Genomic DNA, 13,742 nt, shown 5'->3' with positions numbered 1-13,742 from the left:
AGTAGTTAAGACATGAGCTAGTAAACTGTAAACCATGTTTATCAACTTTTAAATTGGTTTCAACAAATGGCAAAGAACTCCAGAATGCTGAATGATGAGGACACAAATTGAAAACCAACAGAGATTTAAACAAGGTAAGAGTAGCTAGAGCTACAGACTGGTATGACAACACCAGAAAGACATCATGTAAACTTTGAATGGTTTTAAAGAAACAAATAAGCAAGCAAACAAAAAAAAAAAAAAACACACAAAAAAAACCCTTCAATTAATAGCTTTTACTGTCATATTAATTTAGAACCTCTTTTCTCTTACTATGGTAATACTAGAAATATAGGAAAACTAAATTATTTAGTAGATTGGTAAGGTGATACTAACACATCACTTCCAGGTCATTAATTCCAATTGAGTCTGAAGTTAATGGCAGCTTTGAATCACTACCATTTACTGATTGCCACCTTTTGGAATATCTAGTTTATAAAGGGGAATTACTGATCTCATCAAGAACATAGCAGTAGTAACATATCAATTTCTAGACAACACATATCATTCACGATCAAAATATTTAACATCGAAACTGAGCATACTACCAATAGGTTATGAGATTATTTGCTGCAGAAATAGATTGATTTGAGCACTTTTTTTTTTGCACTTTAAATATACAAAAGGGAAAAAAAAGAGCTTACACATGCAGTTTCTAATACTAAGGCTTCAAAACGCAATTCATTGACAAACTGTGCCAGATCTTGAAATATACATGGCCTCACAGATCCTGATGAGTTTAAGAAAAAGCAATAGGCCTGTCTTCCAGCTGTCACACATTTCCCACAGTAAACATTAGGTAGTATTTCCTGCAAGACTAATTTCCAGCTCAAATTTCCAAAGGCTTTTCCAGCAGATTTATGACAAACTATTTGAGATTGCTTCCTAGCAGATTTGTATTTTTAAGTCCCTGACCAATGACTCTTCACAGCTGAGTGGAACGACACATTTCAGTATAGCTGCAGTATATTCTTCTCAGTACACTCTCTCTGTCTTTCATCACAGTGATTACATACTGACGAGTGAAGAACATATCCTTTGCTGGGAAAAAAGTATACAATGCTACATACTGGACAGAAGATGATCAGGGAACTGAAACACCTCCCCTATAAGGACAGGCTGAGAGAGTTGGAGTTGTTCAGCCTGGAGAAGAGAAGGCTCTGGAGAGAAGATATATTAGTCATCTAGTAGTTAAGGGAGAGCAATTCAGGAAATATAGGGAGGGACTCTATCAGGGAGTGTTGTGACAGGACAAAAAGTAAGAATTTTAAACTGAAAGAGGATACATTTAGATTAGATATTAGGAATAAATTCTTCATGAGGGCGGCAAGGCACTGGAACAGGTTGCCCGGGGAAGCTGTGGATATCCACAAGGCCAGGCTGGATGGGGCTTAGAGCAACCTGGTATAAAGGAAGGTGTCCCTGCCTGTCTCTTCAAACCCAAACCATTGTATGAGCCTATAATAGCAACCAATATTTTTTGTTAAACTGTAAATTTAAGGTCAAACAGTCCTAAATCTTTAAAAACCAAACAGATAAACAAAACACCCCATATAGCAGACAAAACATTATTTAGAATCTGCTCAATGTACATTTGTAGAAAATATTTTAGGAATTGAAATATAAGTAGGATATGCCTAATCAGGTTGCATGCATTTCTACTCTTCTGATTTCCACACAAGTCTCCTGGTTTGAAATAATATTTTGCTACCAAAAAAAATTACAGTAAAAGCAAGGCTCAAACAATTCCCCCTTTATCACTTAGCTCACTCAGTCTAACCAAACAGCAATGAAAACCCAGGAGTCTTACGTGCATGACAGACTCAATTACTACAAAATTTAGGACCATCCCCAGGTCTGTTAATATTAACAAAAGCACCTATTTACATATGAAAATAAAAATCATAAATTCATCAGAAAAGCAATGGCCAGGTTATTCTATCAGCAAGACAGACATGCACATCCCACTAAATCTTCAAGGCAAGTAGTGCTGACAAAGCAGTAATCTTCAGTTAAGCATGGATTTTTGTATTAGAGAAAGCTTCTTTTTCAACCCATTCAAAAAGCTAATAAGCAACAGGAAATTTATTAATACTGTTGGGTGCCACATTACTTAGGAGGAAGTTCTTCACAGAGAGAGTGATTTCCCATTGGAATGAGCTGCCCAGGGAGGTGGTGGAGGCACTGTCCCTGGAGGTCTTCAAGAAAAGCCTGGCTGAGGCACTTAGTGCCATGGTCTAGCTGACTGAATAGGGCTGGGTGCTAGGTTGGACTGGATGATCTTGGAGGTCTCTTCCAACCTGGTTGATTCTATGATTCTACATACCTTGTAATCTGGACGAATGTTAGCAATATATATGTAAGAATCGACAGCTAATGCAATTTTCAGTCCACTTCCTTCCCAAGACAAGGCAGAGATCTGTTTGCCAGGAACTTTCAGTGTGCGCAAATGCTTGTTTGAAAAAGAAAAAAGAAAGAAAAAGATTCTAAATTTATCACAGAGAAAATACTCTAAAATACATAAAACCCAATTTTGATAGCAATGAAAGCCAAACAGGACTTCATAATGACTCTCAAATTGCAATACACATCCAGATGGAGATGTCTAGCATGCATTACCATAAACTGCTCTTTTGCTGCAATTCTTATGTTTTGTTGGGTTTTTTTCAGAGAGAAAGGAAATAAGAATAATTCAAACTTAAAAAAATAATTATTAGATGGGAAAAATGACAAAATAGAACATTGTTTTTCCTTGTGGTTTGCAATTCGAGTAATTTCAGTCACTAGTAAAATAACTGCAATGATAGCACTGATAATACCTGTCAAGCCTCAGAAATTTCATTTATGCTGGAAGCTGACGTACAATACCCTTAACAATAGCTGCCAGTTTAAACAAATAAAAGCATATAGCTAATATACATCAAGAGCATAAGATGAACTTGCTTCATAGGTACCCAACTTACAGTGAGGCAACAGTCATTTTCCTCTTTTCTATTTCCTTTCAAAAGAAGTGTGGGGCAGGCAAAGAGATGTCCAACTAAAGAGCTAGCAAAGAAATACACTTTCCATCTTTTTTTCTTTTATACTATCTTTATTTTGCTGTAGAATTTGAAGTTGAATTAAGGGAGATACCAATTTCCAAAAAGCCCAAACCTGACTATCAGAATTAGTACAAAACAGGTGGGGGTTGGTCTCTTCTTCCAGGCAACCAGCAATAGAACAAGGGGACACAGTCTCAAGTTGTGCCGGGGGAAGTATAGGCTGGATGTTAGGAGGAAGTTCTTGCCAGAGAGAGTGACTGGCATTGGAATGAGCTGCCAAGGGAGGTGTTGGAGGCACCGTCCCTGGAGGTCTTCAAGAAAAGCCTGGCTGAGGCACTTAGTGCCATGGTCCAGCTGACTGAACAGGGCTGGGTGCTAGGTTGGACTGGATGATCTTGGAGGTCTCTTCCAACCTGGTTGATTCTATGATTCTACATTCCAAGTTAGACACTGTACATATCCTATCATTTACTGTTTTATGAGATGCACTCAAATTTCTGCTCTGGTCACCAACTTGCTGTTCTAAAAGGGGAACTGGTCCTGTGTCATCTTTCCAGATGGACATCCTGGGGATTTTCAAACACATTAACTGCACTAAACACCTAGATTTTGGCACTCAAATTCCACAGGTTGCAACCACATAGCCAAAACATACTAAGACAGGAAAAGCTATTTAAGTGTATTGAATATTTTTACCTCACCAAATGGAGTATAGAACTGCACAATGTTGACATCTCGATCTTGAGAAGTTGCTTTAAGGGAGCCTGCCACCGCCAATACACTTCCACAATGGTTCCACTGAATACATACCACATTCATACCAGTGTCAATCAAAACAGGATCTGGTTTTCAAATGATAAACGTTAGGAATATAAACAGAAGTAGATGTTTTGGGTCAAAAGTAGCTCACTAATTACTACTCCACATTTTGTACCTACTATGGTCATTCTCATCTCTCATTATCTGGCATCTTCCATTGTCATAACAGACAGCAAGACAAGGACAGTCTGGTTCAATATAGCCTTCTGTGCCATGATACCAATGTATTCCAGCAATACTGAATGCTCCAGTTAAGTTCACCAGGCAACTCAGTTTCATTTTCACCTAGGCAAGAATGGTTAGTAATTTTTAATAAAAGTCTCTTGAATAATAAATAAAAATAAATGGGAAAAGTGTCTAAATTAGAACATCCATTATTACTTCTTTAATAATTAGGGCTACTAGGGAAGTTATGGAAGGGGAAGAGGGGAATGAAAGGAGCAATAGAGAAATAAACTGCTTTATTTTAAAAGCAAGTCAGCACTTTCAACATGAGCTTCTCTTAATTTAATTAATATCACCATACACATTCTTACATTGTCAATAACTATTGCAAGGCAAAAAGGCACTAGTTGCTGCAATATTCAGCTACCAAGAAAAGCAATATTTCTATTAAGACTCTGTATCTGCATAGATTTTGAATAAAACTTCTATGCACAAGACCTTGTCTAGATCTCAGTACTAAGTCCACCAACTATGAAGTCAGCCAAATAAACAAATGAACTTGAAATAAATTAAAAGGAAGGTTTTATGCCCGTTTAAGTTAATACCTGTGTTAATACCAGAAACTTACAATAAAGTTTCCCTCATTGTCATAAATGTGAATCTCTCCATTTGCCATTCCGAAGAGTAGAACTTTGCTATCAGAGGACCAGGCCACATGGCTCAGGTGGGTTCCTTTCAAGTCCTTTCCCCAGATGCGATTGCCTGTAACAGAACACTGATGTACTTAATAAATATACCAGAAAATTAAATATATAGCATTCAAGTTACCAGTGTAAAAACTAAAACAGCTAAAGAAAGGCACAACAACTATAAAGTAGTTATTTAATTGCATTTATCTCAACAAACAAGGTCACAATGTACATAATAATAAAAAAAAGAAGCTATTTACTAATACTACAACAATTAGTAAAGCTTAAATTTTACCATCCACTGATCCAACAATCACAGCTCCATCTTCATACACAATACAAATCTTTTGTCCATCAGCATTCCAGCTCATACTTCGAACAACAGATTTATTTCTGTTGTTAATCATCTCTTCACACCAAACACCTATTAGCAGCGAGTAAAACAACAAGTTATATTTCTGATTGACAATCCACTAGTGGATTCAGGGTACATGATAATGACTGAGTAAAATTACTCACAATTAAAAATATATGCAAATAGGATGATAACAACATTTCTTAGCAATGTGAATTCCTGAAGTTATTAAAAAAAAATACACAGGCATCCCAAAAGCTCAGAAAAGATGCCAAGCAATTAAATTAGGTGCTCAAAGAAGGAGAAAACTGAGAATGGTCTGCTTCTAAATAAACATAAGACAGCTACTATGACTCTGCAATGTAGTACACAGTAAAAAGCTACAGAAGCAATTAAGTTTTGGAAAAAAATTTAAAACTAAGTTGTTCTGTCCCTTCAGTAAAATTCCTAGCAAGACTACACTGTAGTGTACCTCAAAACAGCACAGATAACATTACTCAACATTACTCAGTGGTCAGATATAAGCTACTTATTTCCAAAAAGAACCAGACAAGGAAGTATTTGGGGAGGGGAACCAAAGTCCAAAGGAGGCCCTGCAAGAAAAAGTCTGTGCTTACTTTATTTCAGAACTGACACAAATACACTAGGAACCAACAAGAGGGAACAACAGTCATTTACAGCAATATGGATTAAGTAATTTATTCGTTCTTTTCCAAAACTAAGAGATGATTTATGTGACAGTAGTCACCATATGTCAGACAGAAAGACTAATCAAGTGATATTCTTTATTCCTGCACTGAACAGCTGAGCTGAGATTTTATTTGTTTCTCTTTTTTATTAAATATCCACAAGAGAAAAAGGAAACTCTTTATTTTCTTTTTCTTAGAATCATAGAATCATAGAATCAACCAGGTTGGAAGAGACCTCCAAGATCATCCAGTCCAACCTATCACCCAGCCCTAGCCAGTTAACTAGACCATGGCACTAAGTGCCTCATCCAGTCTTTTCTTGAAGACCCCCAGGGACGGTGCCTCCACCACCTCCCTGGGCAGCCCATTCCAATGGGAAATCACTCTCTCTGTGAAGAACTTCTTCCTAATATCCAGCCTAGACCTGCCCTGGCACAACTTGAGACTGTGTTCCCTTGTTCTATTGCTGGTTACCTGGGAGAAGAGGCCACTCCCCCTGGCTACAGCCTCCCTTCAGCAATGAGGTCATCCCTGAGCCTCCTCTTCTCCAGGCTAAACAACCCCAGCTCCCTCAGCCTCTCCTCATAGGGTTTGTGTTCCAGGCCTCTTAACAGCTTTGTTGCCCTTTTCTTGTTGGAAAGCAGTTAATTTCAGAGGTTTGCTGGCTTTTAAGCTAATTTAAGTGTACCACAGAAGTGCTGTACGCCTGAAAAGGTCAAGAACAATCAAAGCTAATTACAGCAATACACTGGTTAGTCATATTATTTCACTACTTTAATTAAACATTTCTAAAGAGTGTTTTTATAGAAGTACTTAATTGATGTTCTAAGCAGAGTTGCTAAGTTCTTGTAGTTCTACCAGCATGTTTGTGCTTGATACACTTAGAAGAACTACTTAAATATTATGATGCTATCTTATATCAACAGTATCTGTTCTATGTCTTCATCAAGGATAGACAGCAAAATTTGAATTTGCTGATGATACCAAGCTGACTGGTGCTGTTGACATGACTGACGGACAGGATGCCATCCAGGAAGATCAAGACAAGCTGAAGAAGTGGGCTCAGGTGAACCTCATGAATTTCAATAAAGAGAAATACAAGGTCCTGAGCCTGTGTCAGGGCAATTCTCAGTACTAACACAGGCTTGGGGAAGATGAGAACATGAGCAGCCCTGCAGAAAAGGATTTGGGAGTACTGGTGAATAAAAAGCTAGATATGAGCCAGCAGTGTGCACTTGCAATCCAGAAGGCAAGCCATATCACCAAAAGAAGCATGTCCAGCAGGTCAAGAGAGGTGATGCTACAATTATGCTCCAGTAAGACCTCACCTAGAGTAATGCATCCAGCTCCAGAGTCTTCCACAGACAAAGGGCATGGACCTACTGGAGTGGATCCAGAGGAGGGCTACAAAAATGATCAGAGGGCTGGAGTACAAAGACAGGCTTGAGGGCTGCTCAGCTTGGAGAAGTTAAGTCTCCAGGGAGACCTTAAAGCAACATTTCAATATCTGAAGGGGAATTAAGGACTCTTTACAGGGGCAGGTAGCAATAGGACAAAGGGCAATGCTTTTAAACCAGTGCAGGGTAGACTTTGGTTGGACATTAGGAGGAAGTTCTTTACTATGAGGGTAGTGCAATATTGGAAGAGACTGCCCAGAGATGTGGATGCCCCATTCCTAGAAACATTCAAGGTCAAACTTGATGGGGACCTTGGCAACCTGCTCTAGTTAAAAATGTCTCTGCTCACTACAGGGCTCTTGGGACAGGATGACCTTTGAGAATCCATTCCATCCCGATGCATTCTATAATTCCATATCCATAACAGAACAAAGAAGCACCGCTGCTTTTTGTTCAATATACTAGTTTGCACCAAGAGAATAAAGTAACAGACATGAGATAATAATATAGGGCAGTTTACCAATCATATGGTTAAGAATTGATATTTTATCCTAAGTTAGCTCTGCAGTACAAATGCCTTTTTATATGTGAAAAATGTGAAGAATAAAATTAAAAATCCAAATTTTTAACTGTAAATCTATTCTGAGCTTTACAGTCTATAAAATAAAATGTCTGAAAAACTGTAACAACTGCTGAGAGAAAAAGAAACACAAGGTAAGAAAAAATATTTCTCATCACAAGGAGGATTATCTCAAATTTATCCTGTTGAATACCTCTATACAGCATCCACACAATGATGAGTCCATTTTGATCACTGGTAGTCAGTTTTTGATAGTGCTCATTCCATGTCACCACTTGTACAGAACCTGGGAAATGGTAGAAGTTTTTCATTTGCACCATTTAAATAAAGTCAGCAAAGATCACTACATCAAACTTAATTAGCTTTTCAGAAATTCGGAGTTAACTTTGATTTCACTTTGGAAATTCTTTCTGTATCACCTGTTTTCTTTTGAAAAATTCTGCCCTTCAGATTGAACCTATGTCATAGTTTTGCAGTTTCTGACTCATCTGACATGTTATTCTGGGAGGCTGACAAAACTTTACTGTCACAAGAAGTTTTATGTTTTCCTCTTAGTAGTTTGGTTCTAAGTAGTGCTGCACTTCTAAAACAAAACCTCTCTCACAATCACCATAAAAGAACACTCTACACACAATTAATTCAGTCCCTCACATCTCATATGGCATTCCACTCATAAAGATTTGACTTGAAACAACTTCAGACTATTCCTAAACAGCATCATATTTCATCAGTCCAGCACTGGATATGAACGTGGCCACTTCAAATATCACATGCTTTCATGTCCTTACTGCTAGGCATCAATTTCCTCCATATCCTTTCCATTTTTCAGCATTTCAGTCACAAACATTATCAACAGATGCAATGAAAGAGATTCTGAAAGTCAATAATTTTTTAAGATAACAGTGATACATTTCAGAATTGAAGGCATCCACTCAAAATACCCACTGAACCAATCTCTCACAGATTTTTTTAAAATCATATTTAACAAGGCCCCTAAAATAACCTGGGTTTTGGCAAGTTTCAACAGCAAATCTGCACGTTAAAAAAAAAATCAAATTATGTAAGCATTTTAGTATTCTCTTCATATCCCACTGTGCACAGATGATGAACATTTAATATGTCCTCACAGGAGTTTAATTCCTCCTGGCTAATTTCCCTGAATGCAACTTTTCCTTTCACACACATTCCTTCTCTAGCCTCTTTTCTAACTGACTTTGTCTGTGTACTCTACTGCAATTTATGTACATTCTGTCACTTGTCAATAAAGGGGAAATGAAGATCCATTTAGAACAGTGATCAGGTCTACTGAACTAACTTTCACTGCTCCAGGGCAAAATATAAAGCTACCATAAAAGATAAGCAAATATCACTGCCGTTATTAAAACTAAAACCAAGACCACAAATAAGCTTATCCATGTTGCTAGAAAAAAATGCCTAAGGCTTTTAGTCTCATTTCTGACTTAAGCCTATCATACAGGGTTTAAAAATGTATACAGTGAAAGTGAAAATAGAGAAAAAATAACATTGTTGTGTCCTTAACTCATCATTTCCAGCATCAGTTGCTCATCAGTTCAGCTCTTCTGATGCAAAGCATTCTTTGTCAGTCTTAACACATACTATATCAACAGCACTGCACAATTATTAAAAAAATAAAGTCCAGCTGCAATGTTATATTTAAATCAGCATCATGCACTTATTATAGAAATGTATTTGCTTCTCAGGATAATGTATGTGGAACAAATAGTTTGGGAAAAGCAAACCCTGAGATAAAACGAAAAGTGAAGCTAGACTGTAACATCAGAGTTCACAGACTTAACTTTGTACTATCCACAAGCAAAGTTTAAATCCTAACAGGCAAAGCAGAGCATCATGCACACTGTATCAGCTAGGAGAAGTGAGGTAAGGCTGAATCAGTTTTGATTCTCAACCTAGTCATTCGCTCACAGATAACAAAAGATTGGCTGAAGGTCTTCCATCAGGTAACTTGGTAAAAATAGACAGCCAAGTTGCAACACACCTGAATCAAATGATGATAATCTTTATTTCAGGCTAATAATAAAAAGTTATAGCAAAATTACTCCCTTGGCTTCACAAAATCTAGGGTTTTTTTTATTCCAGAAAAAATATATTAAATGCCCCAAGACACTTACCACTATGACCTTCAAGAGTTTGATTCACAGAAAGATTGCTAGGAGTGGCAAGTCCCTTTAATTTTGCTTCATCTAAAAAAACCCAAGAATAGCTATTAAAATAAACCTTCTAAAGCATATATGTATGTATTTCTGTCAATACTGCAGTTCTAATATCTATTTACATAGATAAAATTGGATTCACCCAGAAGTATGCAAATCGTAACCACAGGATGAATCTTCCACCCCTCAGTTCAATGTGTTTGCTATCCAGTCTCACTGCTGTCACCCATGTTCATATGCACTTCATAGTCTAGCAGTTTATCAGGAAAAAAAACCCAACAGAACAAAACTAAAACAACAAACAAACCAACCACACACCAAAACCAAACCCAGCAACAACAAAATCCATGGCAATACCACATTTCTTTGCATTCACAAAAAGGTTCCCAAGAAATTGAAAGTATATTATATTTGAACATATTTATTAAAAACAAACAAAAAAAGCCCCACATAATTTTCTCTCTACAATAATAAAAATGGACGAGAACATCCAAATTCAAAACCAAGAAATAATGAAAGATGTCCCAAAGCAAACTGGAAGCCTATACAAAAAGGTCAGGAATAAAACCCATACCCTGCAAAATTAAAACGAAACAAAACAATAGTATGCAACAAAACTTCAGCATATGTAACAAGTAGACAACTTTTATGTCTCTGGTAAGACAAGCTGGAGGAAAAGTAGCCAAAAGAAAGTGACAGTACATTCAATACTTACACAGAAATACAGAGAGGTTCAAAGCATATGACATATTATCAGCTAACTGGTGGAAGAATTCATGCTCTCATAATTCTATAGTGTGAGTCATTTTGCTCTTAAATGGAAAAAAAAGTGCCTCATTTACCTGTCGGTGTTTCTAATTTTAAAACTTTCAGTAATCCATCCTCTCCACCATAGGCTATGAAACCTTGATCCTTATTCCAAGAAATACATCTTAATCGAACATTACCAGCAACTGCAATCTGAAAAAGAAACATTTCACACCTGTACGTAATTCTAAGAACCATGTTTTGCTTTAGAATACTTTATTTGGACACCGTGAAGAGACTTACAGCACACAAGATAGACTTGTTTTCATTGACAGGTCAATAAAAGCAAAGATAAAAGTCAGTAAGAATTAGCAAGCACAAGTGAAACTATGTTTAAAAAAAACGGAAAGATGCAGTAAATAACAACAAGGCATCTCCAACGGTGTGCAGAGAAGATGCCATGAGCAACAAAACAGGTGAAATGGATCACACAGCGAAGAGAGTTTTGCCACGAGTTGGACTTCGGCTGAAAAGCCCCGTCCGAAGCTGCTTAGGAGACAGCCAACGACCAGTGAAACACCAAACACAAGCAGAGAGAGAGAGATGGCAGGACAGAGCAGGGTAGCACACTGTACAGGGACCCAATCTACGGCTGCACCACTAGAGGTGCACTGGCCGCAGGCAGCGGGAAAAAGCTGCGAGGCCTCCCCCCAGCCCGCGGGGACACGCAGCCTTCCGTCGGGGGACTGCAGAGAACTCCGCCTCTCCGAAGCACTGCCTGCCCCCTGCCGCCCCAGCTTTCCTCCGTGACCCAGAAGCACCTTCTTGCACAAGTAGATGAACATCCTGAAGGAGAGCCGGGCAAGAAGTGCGAGCCGCCACCGCTGCTCACGGCGGCGAAGCCTCCCTGCGAGCCGCGTCACCCTGGCAACCGCCGCCGGAAGTCCGCTCCGAGAGCGCCCTCCCCACTTCCGGGAGCTGGCAGGGAGAGGCGGGGCTGCCGTGCTCCGCGCCCCGCCCCTGGGGAGGAGCAAGCTCTGCTCTCCGGCGCGGAGGCGCCGCGGAGCCGGGGCAGCGGTGGCGCGCCTGGTTCCGCTGCTGCCGAGCCTGGGCCTTTGCGCGGAGAAGTGGGCTGCGTGTTTGCCCGCCGCGCCGCAGCCCGGACACGGTTCTGCTTGTGTAGAGGGCACTGGCAATTCATTGATCGAGGTCACGCAGCTTTTTACATAAAGAAAAACTGGACAGCGTGCAAAACCCAAACTGCGTTAGTAACTTAGATCGGTGCATTCTCAGAGTAGCGCCGCTGAAGAGGTGCCCCGGGAGTTCCTGTTCGCTCAGACAACAGGTGGCTGTGGCTGCGGCCATAAGCGCTGGGATGCCGTTCCCACTCCCTCGGAAGGTGCTGGCTGCACTCACAGCTGGGTTCAGTTACATAGGCAGATGCATACTGCCTTCCAGTGAGGAAAGGTGAGCAAGCCCCAGGGCTACGCCTAACAGAGCTCTTGGACACTGAGCAGCACAGAGAGCAGGGGGAAGGATTGAGCCCAGACCCTCTGCCCACATGGGTGCAGGGTGCTTCCAGGAACTTTGCAGCACAGACTCCAAGCTGGGTTGGAACTGGATTCAGATGCAAAATCAAGTATTTTACACTCTAGAGCTGCTGCTTAGCTGATCGACAGAAAAAGGGGACATGGGAGATGTACAGAAGATGGCCTGTTCTGTGTCATCTGTATCCTGCTCTAAAAGCTTGCCTGCTTGTTGCAGGAGAAATAGAAATGCCATGCCTCCCAGAGTGCATCACCCTTTGCTTTCATAGCAGCAAAGCACTCCACAGTGCAATTACCCACAGCACAATGACTGAAATGTAAGCAATTTGTTCAGCATCAAAGGAGGATCACAACAAAGCTAAGCTCTCAAACCTGCATCTTGTCAAGATTAGTATGTTCCTCTCAGACATGCTGGTTGGAAGTGCAGGGAAATAGAAACATCCACTTAGAAGCAGCAGTATAAGACAGAACTATAAAGCAAAGCTGACTGAGCTCCTGTAAGCATCTTATAGCTAAATAAGAGTTAAAGGTGATTGAGAAAATTGTCTTGTAGATCTCTTCAAATTGAAAATTCTGTTAATTGCTGTAGGTCTATTCAAACTGGAATATTCTATTGTATTATAGAATCATAGAATCAACCAGGCTGGAAGAGACCTTCAAGATCATCCAGTCCAACCTATTACTCAGATGTATCCAATCAACTAGACCATGGCACTAAGTGCCTCATCCAGGCTTTTTAGCAACTTCAGAGACAGCGACACCACCACCAACCTGGGCAGCCCATTCCAATGCCAATCACTCTCTTTGTGAAGAACTTCCTCCTAACATCCAGCCTAGAGCTTCCCCGGAGACTCTGTCCCCTTGTTCTTTTGCTAGTTGCCTGGGAGACGAGACTGACCCTCACCTGGCTACAGCCTCCTTTCAGGTAGTTGTAGACAGCAATGAGGTCACCCCTGAGCCTCCTCTTCTCCAGGCTGCACAACTCCAGCTCCCTCAGCCTCTCCTCACAGGGCTGTGCTCCAGGCCTCTCACCAGCATAGAGCAGTTCAGCAGTTTTAGAGAGTTTGTAGTGACATTTTTTAGCCCTTGCTGAAGCCCTGTCCCATGTTAATCTCTGTGTTAATATTCAATTACTGTATAGACATAGCTGAAGCCTCAGTGAATGTGATAACTGAACTTCAGCCCACCCATTTCACCCATTTTCCTGGAAACTGTGTCTCTGATGTGCAGGGTATGAAGCAAGCACAGATGCCGTTGTAGTATCTTTGGCATGCCAGCTACTGATAGAACATTTTGTGCAGTTATATTGTAAAGCAGTACAATATAGGTAGTATTTTTCAATTCAAGGGGGGAAAAAGTCATCTTTATTTCCTATCACACAGTCTTTAAGATATATAAAAAACACTTTTAAACATCAATGTCTATATCATACTTTATTATACTTTATTTTATTACAATGCATTACAAGACCTCAACTTACTT

The 13,742-nt window shown here is 39.7% G+C and overlaps 1 protein-coding gene across 2 annotated transcripts in view; it reads right to left on the bottom strand.

Moving 5' to 3' along the window:
• Nucleotides 1–11,639, bottom strand: part of WDR35 (WD repeat domain 35) — a 40,609-nt gene extending 28,970 nt beyond the window's left edge. For both annotated transcript variants that reach the window (XM_064146403.1, XM_064146402.1), the window contains exons 1-9: nucleotides 11,535–11,639; nucleotides 10,809–10,926; nucleotides 9,925–9,996; nucleotides 7,968–8,060; nucleotides 5,049–5,177; nucleotides 4,693–4,826; nucleotides 4,019–4,184; nucleotides 3,777–3,922; nucleotides 2,366–2,491 (exon numbers count right to left, since the gene is read on the bottom strand). In XM_064146403.1, the coding sequence (XP_064002473.1) occupies nucleotides 2,366–2,491; nucleotides 3,777–3,922; nucleotides 4,019–4,184; nucleotides 4,693–4,826; nucleotides 5,049–5,177; nucleotides 7,968–8,060; nucleotides 9,925–9,996; nucleotides 10,809–10,926; nucleotides 11,535–11,558 (1,008 nt within the window). In that variant the 5' untranslated portion in view covers nucleotides 11,559–11,639. The remainder of the gene's footprint in view (nucleotides 1–2,365; nucleotides 2,492–3,776; nucleotides 3,923–4,018; nucleotides 4,185–4,692; nucleotides 4,827–5,048; nucleotides 5,178–7,967; nucleotides 8,061–9,924; nucleotides 9,997–10,808; nucleotides 10,927–11,534) is intronic.
• Nucleotides 11,640–13,742: the final 2,103 nt, after the last annotated feature.

Source organism: Pogoniulus pusillus, chromosome 7 (genome assembly GCF_015220805.1).
Source record: "Pogoniulus pusillus isolate bPogPus1 chromosome 7, bPogPus1.pri, whole genome shotgun sequence".
Taxonomy (NCBI): Eukaryota; Metazoa; Chordata; class Aves; order Piciformes; family Lybiidae; genus Pogoniulus; species Pogoniulus pusillus.
This window is presented reverse-complemented; position numbering and strand designations above follow the sequence as displayed.